This window comes from Physeter macrocephalus, chromosome 11 (assembly GCF_002837175.3).
Source record: "Physeter macrocephalus isolate SW-GA chromosome 11, ASM283717v5, whole genome shotgun sequence".
Classification (NCBI taxonomy): Eukaryota; Metazoa; Chordata; class Mammalia; order Artiodactyla; family Physeteridae; genus Physeter; species Physeter macrocephalus.
Window position 1 is genome coordinate 148,402,310 of NC_041224.1, and position 18,349 is coordinate 148,420,658.

Below are 18,349 nucleotides of genomic sequence, written 5' to 3' on the forward strand. Positions count from 1 at the left end.
ATGGATGTGGGGTTGAAGGTGGGGTGGAGTGAGTCTCCTCCACAGGCTCAGAGCTGATGGAATGATGTGCGGTTCTCTGCCCTTTATGGACTTGTGATTACACCTGCCAATTCCCTCATTCACTCAACAAATGTTTATTGAGCTCCTACTATGTTCCAGACCCACACTGTATAGGTGCTTGGGATGCAGCAGTGAGCGAGATGTGGTCCCCAGCCTCCCCCAGATCATCTGGGCAACATTTTGTTCTTTTGGACACATTTGTCAGGATCTCAAGTTGTCCTCGTTACAATCCTGAGTCCCATGAGAACATTACTGTCATTCCCATTTGATGGATGGGCAAACAGAGGCAGAGAGAGGTTAAGTAATTTGCTTAAGGGGAAGCTAGACAGAACCAGCAACCAAATCTTGCTTAATCCTTTTGCTGACCCCCCACCAAGGGGATTCAGGGAGGTGGTACTTTCTATTGATTTTTAATGATTTGTCCTGACCGTTAGAGTCTGAAAGTAAAACCTGATAAATTAGGGAAGGTTTCATGGAATACCTGACCTTGTTTTCCTCATTCACTGTTTCATTTTTAGCACCTTCCTCCTGAATGGAACCAAAGCCCTTGACAGGCAAGGGAATACATCAGAGACCTATTTAAAGTTCTTGCTTTCATCACTCACATCACACCCTGGTGCCCATCTTTACCAGGCCTGCTTAGAAGGCCTCACTGGCTGGACTCAAACCCATCTCGGTTTGAAGTTGAAAGGCCTCCTGGGTTACACATCAGCCTCTTAGTGGTCAGAGACACAGCTTATGCTTCTGTGCCCCCTCCCAGCACCAAAGAGCTCCCTGTTCCCCATGTAGGTGTTCAATAAACCCTAATTGATTAGTTGATTGGGAACAACAAATATATGGTGGAAGTGCCTGGAAATACAATCTCCCAAAGGCTGCCAGCCAGCCAGGGGCTCAAGGCACAGGTGTTTTCAGATCAATGTGCTTGCTCATCCCCAAGGCAAAGTTTAAAGTGAGTGACTGAGCATTATTTTAGAACAGTGCAAAACTGGAAACATGCAAATACCCTGTGATAGGGGAATAGCTAAGCTAACTGAGTTATATTAAGATTCTGGAAAACTGTATAGTTTTTAAAAATGACACTACAACACAATACCATACAGAGAAATGTGTACCAAGCACCAAAATGGGAAAAGCAGAATATGTGAAGAGTGTAGAAATATACACACATCCACTTAGAAAGACGAGAAGAAAACTTGACTATTTAGTAGCTGCTTTTTTTAAAGTTCACTAAGCAAAGGGGATGATTGTAGCAGGGTGTTGTCTCTCACAGTGTGTGGTGTGATGGGAAGAGTGAGTCCCTGGGCCAGTTGACCAGACGACCCAGGGATCCTGGTGCTGCCAATTATAGACCACGTGCTCTTGCACAGCCCACTATCCTGAACCTTAGTTTGTTATCTGTCAAGTAAGAATGTTAATACTTGCCCTGCCTGTCTCACAAGGTAAGAATTTATTTACCCCACTTAGTATGATATTCATAGGTTTCCTGTAGAAATAATAATGTGTTTGACTGTGGGGTGCTGACTCATACCTGGTTCAGGAGTCACAAAATATACATCATATAAATGTTATTGTTTTTCTGAAATCCAGAAAGTCTTGCAAAATCCCATGGGTTTGGCGTAAGGAATCATGGACCTGTACTAAGCATCTAGACATATAATTTTATTTAACTTAACCTTCACAATAATCCTATAGAGTAGGTTTGATCATTCTCACTTTACAAATGAGAAAACTAGTGTGTACAGAGGTTAATTTGCTCTCCTATTGATAATAAGTGGCCCACTTCAGATTGGGATCATTCAAAGCCCATGATTTTGGCCACCGTGACCACCACATCAGCAGGAGTCCAGATATGCTTGCTGGAGTGACATCTGCTTGCATTTTGACTTATGAGACTAACAGAGGAGACTATTTCTCCTAATACCTGATATTGATTGCATGCCAAGCACTTGACAAGCATTGTCTCATCTGATCTCCTCAATTCTGGGAGGTGTGGACTAATATTAACCCCATGTCCAGATGGGAGACTGAAGCTTAGACAGTTTCCATAACATGCCCAAGTGAGTCAGGGACCTGGGATTCAAACTCAAGTCTAATGACTCCAAAGCCTGGAATGTTGCATCTTCTGTTGAACAATCAGGAATTTGCCAGGGGAACACAGAGTGTAGATGGCCACATTCTGGAAAGACTGAGAAAGGGGCTGGTTACAAGTAGCGTTATAAATGTGGAACAATCTGGTCCTTCCATTTCCTGGTTCTGTGCCTTCACTTCCCCCTCCCTTACCCTCATCCTGCCTCCTTGTGTACAAGAAGGTCAGCTGGCATCTCAAGGACGTGAAATATAAGCTAGAATTGGGTCCCGAGTGCCTTCAGCAGAGTCATAGGAAGGAAAAGTATATGGATAACTAGAAGGAATGCACAGATATGTCAGTCAGAAGGAGAAGGTGAGTCGTTTCTTAAGATGTTCAAGGCCTACACACAGGCCAAAATGATGAGATATTCCCACAAAAGGTGCCATCTGGTCCTGCTGGTCAGCAGGCCTGAGGCCCTGGGGGAACAGATTGAGTGAAAGTCAGCAAAATAACACCTAACATCATTTTGTTCTCATTTCTAAAGTGATTCAAGGAAGACACTTGTTCTTTGGTGTTGAAGAGGTCTAGACAAGGTTCTGCCTCCTGCTTTGACCCTTGGCTTTGGTTCAGCAGGACAGACTGTCCCAGGGAGCAGCCCGTGGGCAAGCCAGGTAGGCAGTGGGCAGGAGCTGTCCTTCACTGTCCACCCAGAGGTGGTTAGCAGACTGCCTGCTTCTAAAGGATTTAGAGAGCTTCAGTTTCCCCATCTGAAAATGGGGCTAATATTAGTTCAGAGCTCTAAAGTTTTCCTGAAGACCCTACTGCAGAAAAGGACAGCTCCTAAATCAGACTACTCGGGAACTTCCCTGGTGGCGCAATGGTTAAGGATCTGCCTGCCAATGAAGGGTACATGGGTTCGATCCCTGGTCCAGAAAGATCCCACATGCCACAGAGCAACTAAGCCTGTGCACCACAACTACTGAGCCAGTGCTCTAGAGCCCGTGTGCCACAACTACTGAGCCAGTGCTCTAGAGCCCGTGTGCTGCAACTACTGAGCCCTCATGCTGCAACTACTGAAGCCCACGTGCCTAGAGCCCGTGTTCTGCAGCAAGAGAAGCCACCGCAATGAGAAGCCCATGCACCGCAATGAAGAGTAGGCCCCGCTTGCTACAACTAGAGAAAGCCCACACACAGCAAGGAAGACCAAATGCTGCACACACACACACAAAAAAAATCAGATTACTCCCAATTGGATCAGGTCTGAATCCTGGAATATACACAAATTTTTTTTAAAATAGTACCACATACACATTTACATGTGTATGCATTTTTTAAAAAAATATTTATTTATTTGGCTGTGCCAGGTCTTAGTTGCGGCATGAGGGATCTTTTAGTTGTGGCATGCATGCGGGATCTAGTTCCCTGACGAGGGATCAAACCTGGGCCCCCTGAATTGGGAGCACAGAGTCTTAACCACTGGACCACCAGGGAAGTCCCTATACACAAATTCTGAAAGGTCATGATTTGCACTTCTGGGTGCTTTACAGTTTATAAAAGAAGGGGCTAGTTTGGGGCATTCCCATGTTGGAGCTTCCTCAGCTTTCAACAGTCAACCTAAGGCTCCGAACAGGTGCAGGGTGGCAAGCATAGACTGTAATGGGTGAGGTCTCCTAGAGGTGGGGTGCAGACTGGATAGAGGGTATTAGCTCAAGGCATGAGCAACATCTCATGAATTAGGAAGGACAAGAATGAGGGCTAAAGATATGATCACAGGTGATGGTTGGGTGCTTAAAAGAAAGAAGTCAGGTATGTAGCAGGGATCTGGATTGTCAACACACAGAAGTGAGAACACTGCTGCGCGGAGAGTGGGAGAAGGGTTGGTTAGATTACAAGCAACAGTATCAACTGACTAACACAAACTAAGAAGGAATTAACTGGAAAATTGTGAGGGGCACCTCAGGGTGTCTAAGGAAAGGCCAAAGAGCACTCTGAGAAAACAACAGGAACCCAAAGTTCTCTGGGGATCCAGGTGGCAGGAATGATTTATTGGACAGTCCCTTTAGGCTTCGTTTTGATACTCAAATGAAAGAAAAACGGGTTGATTGTCCTTCCTTATCCTTTCTTGTCCTGGGATAGGAGGACCCGCCAAGATCACGTCCAGGGGGAGAGGGGTCATTCTGCAAAGCAGAAACTACATTGTATTGTATTTGGTAAGGATATTGTAAACGCCCACCAGCTAGGGTCACCAGTTTGCTCTGGTTTGCTAAGACTTTTCCCGTTTTGGCACAGGAAACCCCTGAGTCCCAGGTAAACTGGGAGGGCTGGTCTCCCTACAACCGGTGATGGGCCAGAGCTGGCCAGTTAAAAATCCCTGAGGGCAACGCCCACAGACTTTTAATAATAGGGGTGGCAAATAGTCCACTGTAAGATGTTTGCTGTACTGAACTGGACTGTAAGGCCCCCTCTGGTTGCTCCAAACCTTCAGCGTGGTTACTTTTACACTCAGCTTTGCCAGGAAGGCTAGGATATGCTCCCAGTGAATTAAACTAAACTACGTTTGAACTAAATCCACTGAGCTAAATCTCAAAGGGGCTCAGTGTCTTATCAGAAGTCATACAGAGAGTAAGTGGCAGAGCCAGAGTTAGGCCTAAAGTCTGTCTGATTCAGTACTTATGCTGTTCCCCACCCTTGCCCTGCTCTGGGCTGCCCCAATCCTTCCAGGGCCCTGAGACCCCAAAGGTCTGTGGGTGGGATGGGGGTTGGCTCCCAGGTAGCTTCAGGACAGCTCTGCAGGCCCATCTCACAAAGGCTGAAGCGTAAGAGGTGGGGTGAGGTGAGGTGAGATGGGTTGGTTGTGCGGTGGATTAGACACCCCTGGCCTGTGCATCCTGAGAGAAGGCTTGAGTCAGGGTGAGTGAGTCAAAGGATGGGTCCTCAGAGGCTGCTCAGAATGAGGAGAATGTGTGTGGTGTGTGTGTGGTGTGCATATGTATGTTGTGTGTGTGTGTTGTGTGCATATGTGTGTTTGTGTGTGTGTGTGAGAGAGAGAGAGAGAGAGAGAGAGAGAAAGAGAGAGGTTTAGTTTGTGAAGCCCTGCAGGACCCAGCCTGGAACAATCTACCCCAGGGCAGGAGTGCTTATATAACAGGTAGAGAGAAGGGTTTGCAGAAACCAAACACACCCACGTCTCAGTTATGCTGACCCCAATCCATGACCCCGAGTCTAGGAGAGCAGGCCAGATGCTAGGGCATGCAGGACCCCAGGCTCTACCTGCAGTCTCCCATACCAGGCCCCAGAAAGGGATCCCTGGCCGGGGCTGGGCCAGGCCCCACGAGTCTCCTTCCTTGAGAGCTCTCGCCTCCGTTTCTCTTCCCCCTGACCCAGGCCTCCAGAGCCCCCCACACTCTGACGCTCGCCTGCCTCTCTCACCTCTACACTGTCCTCCTTCTCGCCCCCTTTCTCAACAAGCTCCAGCTGCACCAGCCTTTCACCTGTTCCTCAAGCTATCCAAACTCATTCTCACTTTTTGGCCTTTGCACCAGCTGTTTCTTCTGCTTGAAATACTCTTTCTCCGTCTTCGCATGGCTGGTCCTCCTCATTATCCAGATTTCAACCTAAATATCATCTCTTCCCAAAGGCCTTTTAGGGCCACCCAATCTAAAGGTGCTCCCTATTCGTTTGCACACCACTCTGCTAATGTATTACAGCCTGTTGTTTTCTTGTTTGTTTATATCTGTCTCTCCCTGACTTGGATTACAAGACATTTCATGATCTAGCCTGGCTTCCTGTGGACTCCATCCTTCACCCTGGGAGCTACTGCAGCACCACAGGGGCCCCTGCTTTTTCTCTGAGTTCCCAGTCTCTGCGTGTGTTGTCTTTTCTACCTGGAGTCCGGCACTTCACCCCCTCTCCTGGCTATCCGACACAGACATATTTCCTGACCCCTAAGTCTAGTTAATTCCTTTTCCCTAAATCAGCCCATCAGCGTTCTCTGCACCCCATAATTCAGGTGAAGCCATCAGGCAGGGAGGGCAAAGATGAGTCTGCCTTGTTCACTGTTGTGCACAGGCCCAGCACAGGACCTGGTGCTTAGTAGGACGAATGAACGAGCGAAGGTCTGCTGCATGGACAGCACTGGAAGAACTTAGCTACTGCTGCCGGCAGCTGTCACGCTGAGAGTTTCCAGGGAGACAGCTTCCATCCTGAGTTTGCCTGAACTAAATCGAGAGCTGGGTCCAGAGAGAGCTCGAAGTAAACACAGACCAACGGTGCTGGCTATAATTGAGCTCATCTGTCTCTAGTTGGGCTAAGGAAGGAGTAACAGTGTTTCAGGAAGAGGAAAGGCCCAGAGGCAGTGAGCAGGGAGCTTCCAGGGAAACCACAAGTCATTCTCCCTGGATTGTGCAGGACTGAGGGGGAGGTGAGAAATGAGGCCAAACCACAAAGGGCTGTGTAAGCCTTGCCGAGGTGGTGAACTTGATCTTAAAGTTAATGGGAAATCATTAGAGTCTGGAGTAGGGAGTGAAGTGGTCAGATCTGCATCTAAACAGAAAAACCATTGCAGCTACAGGACGTGTCTTGGGATGGAGAGCTCCAACCCCGACCTAAATCCTTGAGTTCTCTCCCAGGTTACCCCACACTGTACTTCTAACTCTCGCTCTTAATGGAATCCCTAAATGGGTATAGGATTCAGGGCTTCAGAAGAAATCTCCCTCCTTAACACCTGAGTGGCTCCCCCAAAGAGACAGCCACATCCAAATCCCTGGAACATGTGAATGTGACCTTATTTGGAAAAAGGGTCTTTGTAGATGTAATTAAGTCAAGGATCTTGAGATGAGATCATCCTGGATTATCTAGATGGGCCCTAAATCCAATGATAAATGTCCTTAGAAGAGGCAAAAGAGGAGAAGACACAGACAGAAGTGGAAGAGGCCATGTGACCATCGAGGCAAAAACTGGAGTGATGCCACCACAGGCCTAGGAAGCCAAGACATGCCAACAACCACCAGAATCTGGAAGAAGCGAAGAATGATTGTCCCCTAGAACTGCCAGAAGAAAGCCCTGCTGACACCTTGATTTCAGACTTATGACTTCCAGCACTGTGAGAGAATAAATTTCTGTTGTCTTAAGCCAGCTAGCTTGTGGTAATTTGTTACAGCAGCCACAGGAAACTAATACATCCCCATGCTGTAACTAGGAAGATTCAGCCTCAGGACCCTTCACCATCAGTGGACCTTTATGAACCAGAACACATCCTTTCTGTTTAGAAGGTGTGACTATAACAGAGGCAAGAAGCCAGGCTAGACTATCAGTGGATCCTTCTTCTCTGTACCGCTTGGCATTGAAAGGACACTTTTGCCCACACCTAGAAAGCATATCACCAGAATGAAGCATTGGACTAATCAACGGAGCTGGGTCTTTGGCCAAGGTCCAAGGACTCTGAGAGTGAAGCTAGGATGCTGGCAGGGCTGTGTGGGGACTAATGGTTTGCTTAGAGCAGGGAGGGCGGTGAGTTGTTCTCTGGTGGTGGGCACAGATATGGCAGAGGGATGATTGTTGTTCAAACAGGATTCCTAACTCCAGTTTCCCAAAGGGGACTGTGGTGCTCTGGAACATTCAGCTTGGCTTTTAGGGTGGGCTTACTAGGGCTGACATACTGTGAGACTTCATTCACCAAGAGTTCCCTAAAGCACCCACTGTATGCTGGCTTTGTTCTGCACTCTACCCATCTAGGTATCTCCCAGAGCACAGTCCATGTCTACATTTCCAGACAGTGAGAAGCCAGCCCACCCCTGAAAGCATCAGTACTTGACCTTCAGGTCTACACTATATGTCTCCTCCCTGGGGAAGCCTTACCTATCCCTGTGGATGAGTCAGGTTCCTCTGTTAGACCGAGGCTTCTCTTTTGGAGGCCTGATCAACATTGTACTGTACTGATATAACTATCTTCATGAAAGAACAGTCCACGCCTTTCTCCTGACTAGCTGTGAGCACCCCAGTAACTAGCCTGGTCCCTGGCTCACTGTAGGTGTCCAATAAATAGTTGAAGAACTATCCAGATCAATTCTCAGGCCCATCTGAGTTTTCAAAAGGAGAACGATTTCACCTGATCGTTTCAAACCCTCTGAGAGCACCGACAGCTAGGGGCCCAGGCTTAATCTCAAGAGAAGGAAATAGAATCAAAGGCGAAAGGCCCGGGGAATAAATAAAGCTGCATGTGGGAGGTAGAGAAGATGTCAACTCCAAACCCAGGGTTGTCAGAGGCCAAAATTTCACAACCCTCCCTCCGTGAGGAGGGATCCTTGTGCCAACTGGTTTAAGTCTTGGCTAAGATGGCATCCTATACTTCCTTTTTTATAACCCCGTCTCTCCTCCCCAAAACCTCCCCCTCCTGAACATTAATTTCGCGTTGTGAATAGCATTTGGAGGGACTGGACTCTAACAACATCCGTAGTCTCGTCAAAGTACAAAAGGGCACCTGACTCATCCCAAGTTCTCCCCAGAGGGTCTTCGGCTTACGTTGAAACAAAAGAGTGATGTGGTAAATCGGGATTGTAGACTGGTTGCCGCTAGACCTCCTCTGTAAAATAGGGAAATAACGGTGTTCACCTCAGATGGGAGAAAATTGCAGAATGAGGGCAAGCACTCAGTGCAGTGCCTGGCTGCAGTCGCAGGACTAGTAGTGGCAGGAACCACAGTTGTTGTTCTCCTAACCTGTGGTATGATGAGTCAGAAGGTCTCTTTGAATTGGGTGAGGGTGGGGCAGAGGAGGTGAGGAAGGAAAGTATCAAGAAAGAAAGGTACCCATTTAGTAGAGTACAGAAGGAGCTGGCCAATGAAGAAGGGTCTCAAGTCCCCTCGGCCTCCTTGTTCTGGGTCCTACCTCTTGCCTCTTGTCTGAAGCTCCATCAGGTAGACCCTGTTCCATTATGCTTGCCTCTTTCTTTTTATAAACACCTGCTCTAATGGACTAGCCTTATAGATTTGTTTATACTAACATGTAAATGACTGTTGGGGCTTTGCTCATTTGTATAAGGGGAAGGGCTTTCAGTTGAAAAGAACACCATCGAGTGAGTTGGGGAGGCAGAGGGCCTTCTCAATGATTCAGAAAGCACAATGCCTATTCCATCCGGAAAACCAGCAGGTATTCTATAGTCTGGCTATGCCAGGGGGGCCAGGCCATTTTGCTTTGGTTAAACTGGCTGAGCGAATTCTGAACCCTCCATCCTCTTCCTGGAAGTAGGAAAGTAGGCAGGAGGACCATGGTGGGGGGAGAGGAGGACAACGGATGCTAGACAGAGCAGAGGTACACAGAGCAGGAAGGGATGATTCCCTCCAAATGTGCTTCTCGGGGAAAGCAGCACTGCCAGGGGGAGAGCAGAACTCTCTGCTTCTAAAAAGCATGACTTTCAAGGTAATGGGAAGTAAAGGGTTCTAGCCTTCCAGCTCTTTGGGGTACCCTCAGACTCCTTCCATGGGCCCTCCCGCCCCATGAGACATTGCAAGTCATGGCTGGCATTTTCAAGAGAAGCCCATCTCATGGGCAGATGCAGTAACCTAGAGTCAACCTGGATACTGCCTGGGCCTCCCCATCTGCCCTGCAGCCTGGTCCCAAAGTCAGAACTGGACCAGATTATGATGGGGAGTCAGGGGTCGGGTGGAGAATTCAGGTTACCAGAGATGGTCAGCACAGAGATCATGGAAAGGACTGGTGGAGAATGCCACCTGCCCTCCCCACAGCATGCCCCCATCCAGCATGCTTCAGGTCAGTGTGATGCCAGAGTGTGAAGGGCCTGGCCTCCAGCAGCTCCTAGGGAAGGGGCTCCAAAACAGAAGAAACAGAGATGGGTCAGAGCCAGTCCTGGAACACAAACACCAGTATATTTTGTGTGCATGAATGTGAAAAGAAAGAGACAAAGAGACCAATGGAGACAGAGCAGGCAATGGGTGCACAAACCAGGCATGTATCCTTCTGAAGAGCTGCCATAGCTGGGAGACAGTCCCACACGCCTCAAAGGCCCTTTTGTAGAGCAGGGACCTGCAGTTCCTCCAGGCCTGGGGTGGCCTCAGAGTGGAAGGTGCTTTCCCTGCCTTAGCCATAAGTCCTCCAGGCCTGAGCCTCCCATTTTTCTGCATCCCCTGTGGTGATGTCTGCATATCCCAGAGCTCTATAAATACAGGTTCTCCTAACTGACCCACTCAGTGGCTGCCTCCCCAGGAGACCCATGCAGAAAGTGAGGGACCAGGACAAAAGGACTTCATGGGCACTCCCTAGGTATTATTGCTGTGAATAAGCATAGGCCATTGTGACTCACTGGCATCGGAGGGGACACAGCACAAGGGACAGGATGCCTAGCAGATGTCAGAAGCGATTCAACCATGCAGGGCAGCACATGGCGAGCTGTGACTCAGAGATGCTGCCATGTCCTGTGGAGAGAGGCCCAGGACACCAGAGGTTCATAAAAAGTGAGCAGATTCTCTGCTTTGCAGGGCTGGGATTACTCCAAACTTTGAGTCCTTGGGCACTATGGGATTGGGGCCCTGAAGACACACAGATCCTGTGGTCAAGCTCCAGGTCATCACCTCCCTTTGCTAGGGGCTCTGTCCCCTACAAGGGAGAATAGGAGCCTCAGGGCACCTGGATGAAGCAGAAGCACAGTGCTCTGCACGTTGCCAGGCAGGCAGGTTTACTCGGGGACCTCTCGCACTTGGGAGTTTTTATAGGGCCCAGGGAGATAGTGCCAGGGAACAGACAGGGCAACCTCTGGAGCGGCCAGACCCAGCGGGCCACCCAAGGGCTTGCTCTGGCAGAGAATCATGGAGGCCTTGGGCTGGGAGACATCAACAAGCTGACCACCAGATTCTGTCGTGGAGGGGACAGCAAAGGTGAGTAGTGTGGTCTAAGGGGTTTAGAGGGGTAGTGGGGTCCAGGAGACCGAGATAATGTGGATCAAGAGGAAAAGACCGAGGAAACAATTACTCAGACAGAACCGGGAACCAGACACTATTCTTCCTCTGGAATCCCCTCCACCTGTAGATGGAAAGCAATTGACCCCCACTGGAAGGCTGAACCCCTAGAAGCCCCAAAGCCCTGGAATTGGGGCCACAGTAAAATCAAAGGTAGGGTTAACCCCTGCAGAATGTAGGTCGTGCCTGGACTGGAGGAGCCTGCCCAGGACATAGAGGCTGGGGATCGTCCTTCAAACTGTCCTGGACAGGGTCACTGCAGAACACAGCCCTGCCAAAGGCAGAGTCTCCCAGCCTTTCTCCCAATCCAGGACACCACCCCTACCCACCCCCAGCATTCCCCACCCTGGCCTGTGGCCTAGCTGGTGCTGTCTGCACAGTCTAGGTGGAGCAGTACAGCAAGAAGAGGAGATCCTCTCCACAGGTGGTATTATCACTTTTAATGTTCTATAAAAAGGGAAAGGCTGATTTCTACCTAAGAGTCATAGTGCGGTCAAGAAGAGACCATGTACCGTGGGATAGGCTGCGTTCTGATGGACCCCTCCCCTCAGGGAGGGGGCAGAGCTGGAAGCGGGCTGGAGTTAGGATTTCACCTGTCTACTGCCAGCAGTGGACCTGTCACTGAGGAAGGTGGGGCAACCGAGATGACAATGCCCATGAGCATGGCAGGGTTAATACTGTTTAAGGAGCAAGCTCAGTGGGTCAGTCTTTCTGGAAGGGCTGAGGACGGGGTAGCCCTGAGGAGGTTTTGCTGCAGGGCTGGGGCTATGGCAGAACCAGAACTGACCCATTCCCACTAAGGATGCTTCGAAGACCCTCCCAAAGCTGAAAGGCCCTCTCTTTCTCCCTCCCCTCAGTCTCCATGACTCTCCACCACTGCATACCTGCTCCTTCACCACCTAGAAAGCTAGACTGCCCCAGCTGGTTTGAAAATAAACCAGTCAGGTACCTTTACTGCCCAACTTCCCCCCTTCACACTGATTTGTCTCTAGGTCCCCATTGTGGATCCATGGGGCCCAAGATGGCCTGACTGTGCGTTGGGGGTATCATTAGTTTTTAGCCACTGCAAGGAGGTGAGCACCAGGGGCCCTGCCACAACCCCCCAGACCAGGGCGGGTGGGGAGGCATAAGGGGGGACTTCTCAGGAATCGGGCCATCGACAATAATGCAGGGAAGGCTGCAAGAGGGTTGGAGGGGTCTGCTCAGGGCTCTATCTCTGGCAGCTGCTGTGTTGCCTAGGGAGTTGTGGGTGGGGCAGGTGGGGTGCTTACATGGATAAAGGGGCTGCTAGTGGTAAAAGCTTTGAAAATAAGAGAAAAGGGGGAAATGCCACCGAACACACAGGGATTGAAACCTCCAAAAGCCCAAGGTTGGTGGTAATCCAGCACCAGGGGGGGGGAAGCCCCCGAAGGCCAAGGGATCAGCGTGGGACCCTGGGGGAGGGGAAAGGAGCCAAGGGAAGGCCTCCCAGCCCTTGCAGACCAGCACTCCTGCCCAGCAGCCTCCTGGCTGCCCAATCTCTTCTTACGCTGCAGCTCAGCAGGCCCCTGGGGGAGGTATTGGTTGCAAGCAAGCACCTGAATATTGCCTAATGGAACCAGCCGAAGCCCAACTAAACCAGGTGAGAGTTAGGCAGGTGGCCGCCGCAGCAGCCCAAAGCCTCCTCAGGCTTTGCCTCCCACCTTCTGTTCCATTCTGTGTCCCTTAGCCAGGACAGGGCCTGCTGCCTCCAAAGTCACCCACGTAGTCCAGTCCCTGTGTAGCCACAGGCCTCCCGCCCCTGAGCTGGGCTGAGATCCACGGACCCTACCCGAAGTGCCCCTGAAGCCTCCAACACCCCGCCCCCAAGACCTGACCACGCCCCCAAGACCTGACCACGCCCCCAACGCCCGCCCACGTTGTGGGGGGGGCATGGGGGCTCCGTGCGCCCTACGGGCCAGGGCTTGTGCTGTACAGAGGGGGCAACCCTACCAGCTTGGTACACTTGTCCACAGGATCCATGAGAGCCCCCCAGCCCCCCCCTCCCCCGGCTCAGTCAGTCTTGACGTGGCCGTTGGCCAGGGCCAGGGGGCCGCTGGGCTCCCCGGGCTCGGCGTTCTTGTCAAAGCGGAGGCGGAGGGTGTTGCGGATGATAAACTGCTCCATGATGAGGGCCCCGCAGAACCAGGGCACGGCGTACTCCAGGGTGATGAGGCCCATGAAGTCAAAGTCGAACTGGGAGTAGTCCCAGGGGCAGGCGTTGAACTGGCGCAGGATGAAGCCGGTGGTGAACTCCCACAGGTAGGTCCAGAGCGTGTAGATGAGGCAGCGCACCAGGAGCGGGCAGCGGCCGCGCAGGCGCAGGTACATGCGCTCCACGATGAGGATGGACGTGCCGTAGATGAAGAGCGCCCACACGCTCGTGACCCCCGGGAACTTCCAGTTAAAGTTCACCACGAATTCCCAGGCCGCCGTGAACATCACCTCGCAGAAGTAGCCATGGATGGCGTACAGGTACCAGCGGGACAGCGCCGTCAGGGGCTCGGCGGAAGCCATGGCGCTGACTGGGGCTGGCTGTTAGGGACGCAAAGGAGACACAAGTGAGGGTGGAGGGGAGGGAGGAGGCCCACAGACTTGCCCGCCCCAAGTCTCTGGAGCGACCAGGCCGGAGGGGATTTCAAACCTGCCTCTACCTTTCTCTTTTAGTTACTCATCATACTCCTAACCCTATTCCATGTTCATTACTTTATTTCATACTCCTTACCTGAGCCAGGTAGGCATGAGAAATAAAAGGAAGAAAACAAACAGCCCCACTGGCTTCCTCGGAGAAACGCTACTCAAGTGCTACTTGGAGAGAGGTGTCTACTACACTCCCTATAATAACTTCTTAGGATGATTGGTAGTTAGTCAGTGGAAGAGTACCCCCATTTCCAGGTTACTTGCTAATTTTTCACTAGGGCCATCCACTGGGGTCCCCATATCTTCCCCCACTTCTTCTCAAACTCAAGTGAGTTCCACATCACTCATACTTCAGGTGAGCTCTTTCTAAGCAGCCCGTCACGTGTCTTTTATGTGTGTGTATGTGAACATATACATAACATAAAAGTTACCATTTTAACTGTTTTAAAGTATACACTGAAGGGATATTAAGTACATTCTCATTGTTGTGCAGCCATCACCACCATCCATCTCCAAAATGTTTTCATCATCCCAAACTGAAACTCCGAACTCATTAAACGCTATCTCCACATCCCCTCTCCAGCCTGTGGCAACCACTATTCTACTTTGTCTCTATGAATTTGACAACTCTAGGTATCTCATTTAAGTGGAGTCATGCAGTATTTGTCCTGTTGTGACTGGCTTATGTCACCGAGCCTTACGTCTTCATGGTTCATCCATGTTGTAGCATGTGTCAGAATTTTCTTCCCTTTTTAAGGCTAAATAATATTCTCTTGTGATCTACCTAGATATATTTTGTTTATCAATTCATCCATTAATGGGTGTTTCCACCTTTTGGCTATTGTGAATAATGCTGCTCTGAACATGGGTGTACAAATATCTGTTTGAGTGCCTGCTTTCAGTTCTTTTGGGTATTTACCCAGAAGTGGAATTGCTGGATCATATGGTAATTCTGTTTTTATTCTCTGAGGAGTGGCCTTGCTGTTTTCTACAGCAGCTGTACCATATTACATTCGCACCAGCAATGCACAAGGGTTCCAATTTCTCCATATCCTTGCCAGCACTTATTTTCTGGTTTCGTGATGATGGCCATTCTAATGGGTGTGAAGTGGTTGCTTATTGTGGTCGCATTTGTTTTTAACTGCTCCATTAAGAGGGGTTTTGGTGTTTAGTTTCGATATTGAGAGGAAACCAGTGGGCTGACAGAGCAGAGAGTCCTCCCCTTTACTTCTCATTCCCTTCCGAACCTCTCTTTTAAACCCCACTGGGCTTCAAGGCCCCATCATGCTTCTCCGAAGACTGGCCTGGCCCTCCACCAGCGACTGTGTGGACCACTCATTTGACCCTTTACTCAATGCCACCCCTAGTTACTATCCAACCAGCCTGTGTACTCCTTGATGGCAGCACCTGTCTCCCAGTCCTCTGTTCTGTGGCCTTGGTACAGTCCTCCCCTGAGCAGGCGTTCTCTAAATATGTCATTTATGTGGAGGGTGGGGTAGGAGAGTTCAGGGTTATACCAAGAACAGGCAGGCAGAGCAGGAGAACATGAAATGCAGCTCTGCCAGCTGCCAGCGGACTCCAGGCTGACACCTCTGGCAGTCCTCTCTCCGAGGTGGTAGAAGGGACAGAGGTTAACAAGCTGACATTTGCAGTCTGCCCACCTGTCTGGGAATCCCAGCCTTGCATTTCAGCTAAAGCAGACCTAGTCACAATAATGCCTGCCCATGCACATTGCTTGGTGGTCTTCCAATCACTTTCATTCACATTTTGTCATTGGTTCTTACTAAATTAAGACTCGTGTGAAGGGCAGGTAGTTTGACTTCCATTTTTTAAGACAGGTGGTTGAAGCTCAGAGAGAAGTCACTTGCCCCATATCCCAGGGCCACTGAATGGAAGAGGTGAGACTAGAATCCGTATCTTTTGATTTTGACTTCAAAACTCATCATACTTCAGCCATCTCCTAGATATGCGTGCCTAATATCACTCCCCTGCTCATAAACATTCAGTGGTTCCCCATTTTCTAATGAAACGCTGCAGTGTCCTTGGCCTGGCATTCAAGACTCTCCCTGATCTCACTCCAATCTACTTTTTCAGCCTAATTCTCACAGTCCAGCTCTCCGCGTCTTACCACCATCCCATCTATTGTGTTTTATGTGCCTTTCTCCTCTTGCCTCCACAAGTACAAACCCAGCTTACAGGTTACCTTCAGAACAAAATCTTTTTTATCCTCCCAACCACAAATCCTTTCTTCCTCCCCTGAATATCCACAGCATGTACTCTGTCTCTCTTTGGTACAGATGATTTTGTTTCACTATGTTGATAACTTTCAGTCCCCAGCCAAACAGCTTTCCTGTGTTCTACACCTACCTATTTACCCCTCTCCTTCCCGAACACCTCCACCTAAGTGTCGCATAGGCACCTCATACTCCTTTCCTAAATCAAACTCATTATCTTCCCGCCCAATATCTCCTATGACCCCCATCTTTTTTTTTTTTGGAAATTAGAACACTATGTGCAATGTTTTGGTCCACTCTTAGCTTCTTTGTTCTTTTTAAATTACGCAATTAAAGGAGCACCCAGCACACAACTCGACACAGAGAGTGTGGGAGGACCGGCCGGTGATAGGAGCCCAGGCCTCTGGCCTCAGGCTCAAGTTCCCCTCGCTGCTCCGGCCACGGCACCGAACAGCAGCCCCTCAGGGCCCGGGAGGGTGAAGGGGGAAGGCGGTTCCAGCCCCAGCAGCTTTCCCGTCCCTACTGGTGCCCGACTGTCAGCGCATCTTGTCCCACACCTGTGGCCGGGAGGGGACCGCTTGTCCTCTGTCCAGCAGAAGGGCTGGTCACCTTCCCTTGCTGTGAGGCGAGTATGGAGGGCCTCCCGCTGGAGGTGCCGCCTCAGGCCAGGTCACCCAGGTCCCACCTCAGGGATCGTATGACCCCCATCTTGATTAATGGTACCACCATGCACCCAGTTAGCAGAGAGAGGTCATTCTTGCTTCCTCTGCCACTTCCCCCCTTTAACCTGAACTCCCTGAAAGTAAGGACTTTAATTCAGCACTGCATCCCCAGGTGCCTAGAATAGTGCCTCGCACACAGTAAGCATTCAGTTCAAGAGTGAAGACATTCTTCGGACTTCCCTGGTGGTCCAGCGGTTGAGTCAGTCTTGCTGTGCAGGGGACGCTGGTTCGATCCCTGGTTGGGCAACTAAGCCCACACGCGCAACGAAGAGCCCATGCACCGCAACGAAAGATGTCGTGCGTGTCACAACTGAGACCCGACGCAGCCAATAAATAAATAAATATACACATAAAAAAAGAATGAAGACATTCCTATCACTCAGCAATTGCTACATAACAAATCATCCCCAAACTCAATGGCTTAAATAAACTCTCATTTATTATTACAACTCACGTGCCTGTGGGTTGGCAGATCTTGGCTGGCCTCAATCACAAGGCTGTGAGTCATCTGGGGGCTCTGTCCTATGCTTGGCTGGGATGGCTCTGCTCCACTTGCCTCTTGTCCTTCTTCTGGGCCTAGTGGACTAGCCCTGGCAAGGTCTTCTCGTGGCAAGGGCGGAGGCCCAGGAGCGAGCAAACCAACCGCACCGGTGCTTTTCAATACTAGTTAAGTTGTTAAGTCACACCCACCAACATCTTGTTGGCCCAAGCAAGTCACATGGCAAAGCCACCAAGTCAGCCATTAACTCCTATCCTTTCTACCTCTTAAACATCTTTGAAATCCATCTCCTCCTTGTCATTCCTCTTTCTCATTCCTGCTCTAGTTCAAGCCCCATCATCTCTCACCTGGATGACTCCAATAGTCTCTTACTTAGCCAGTCTCCCAGCCTTGCCTTGCTCCTTTCAATTTACTCATCACTACTGTGAAAGAGGGTATAGAAACAGCAGTCTTTCTAAAATGCACATCCAATATTTCTCCCCACTTAAAGCCCATTAGTGGATCTTTAACATCTACAGAGTAAGGCTCAACCCCTAGGCATGACTGGCAAAGCCCATCGTGATCCACTTCTGCTTCAGAGCCTGTCCTCCAGATCTCTCCATTGCTGTTTTTGCTACTTGGGGTGCCCTTCCCCCACCCATGGCCTGCGAAGCCATAATCCTTCTTCAAGATCCAGCTCCTCTTCTGTGAAGACTTTCCTAAACACCTGCAACCCTGGAGCTGTCCACTGCCCTGTCCACCTCTGCACCCCATTCACTTCTGTGATAACAGCGAGCATTTGGCTTTGCCATGATTCCTCTGGAGGCCAGCACTAGTAGCCACCTGATGAATGTTTAATACAACATTAAGAGAAAAAAGCAGGATTCAAAGTGGAATGCTGAGTATGATTTTGATTTTGCAAAGGCATACATACATGTAAATATACAAAAAATTTAGCCACAATCATCTCTAGATGGTGACATCATAAGTGATTTTTATTTCCATCTTTAATACTTTTCTGTAGACTCTAAAATTTTTTTCTAACAACTAGTATGTATCACTTTTATAAAAATAATGGTATCTTTTTTTTTTTTTTTTTTTTTGTGGTACGCGGGCCTCTCACTGTTGTGGCCTCTCCCGTTGCGGAGCACAGGCTCCGGAC

At 49.7% G+C, this 18,349-nt stretch overlaps 1 protein-coding gene across 16 annotated transcripts in view; it reads right to left on the reverse strand.

The window, feature by feature from the left end:
• Positions 1-9,752: 9,752 nt before the first annotated feature.
• TMEM229B (transmembrane protein 229B) overlaps positions 9,753-18,349 on the reverse strand; it is a 40,394-nt gene continuing 31,797 nt past the window's right edge. For 15 of the 16 annotated variants that reach the window (XM_028496027.1, XM_028496028.2, XM_028496026.2 and 12 more), the window contains one exon: positions 9,753-13,648. In XM_028496027.1, the coding sequence (XP_028351828.1) occupies positions 13,127-13,648 (522 nt within the window). In that variant the 3' untranslated portion in view covers positions 9,753-13,126. Of the gene's footprint in view, positions 13,649-17,163; positions 18,190-18,349 lie in introns of those variants that run through there. The other variant, XM_028496038.1, reaches the window with a different exon arrangement.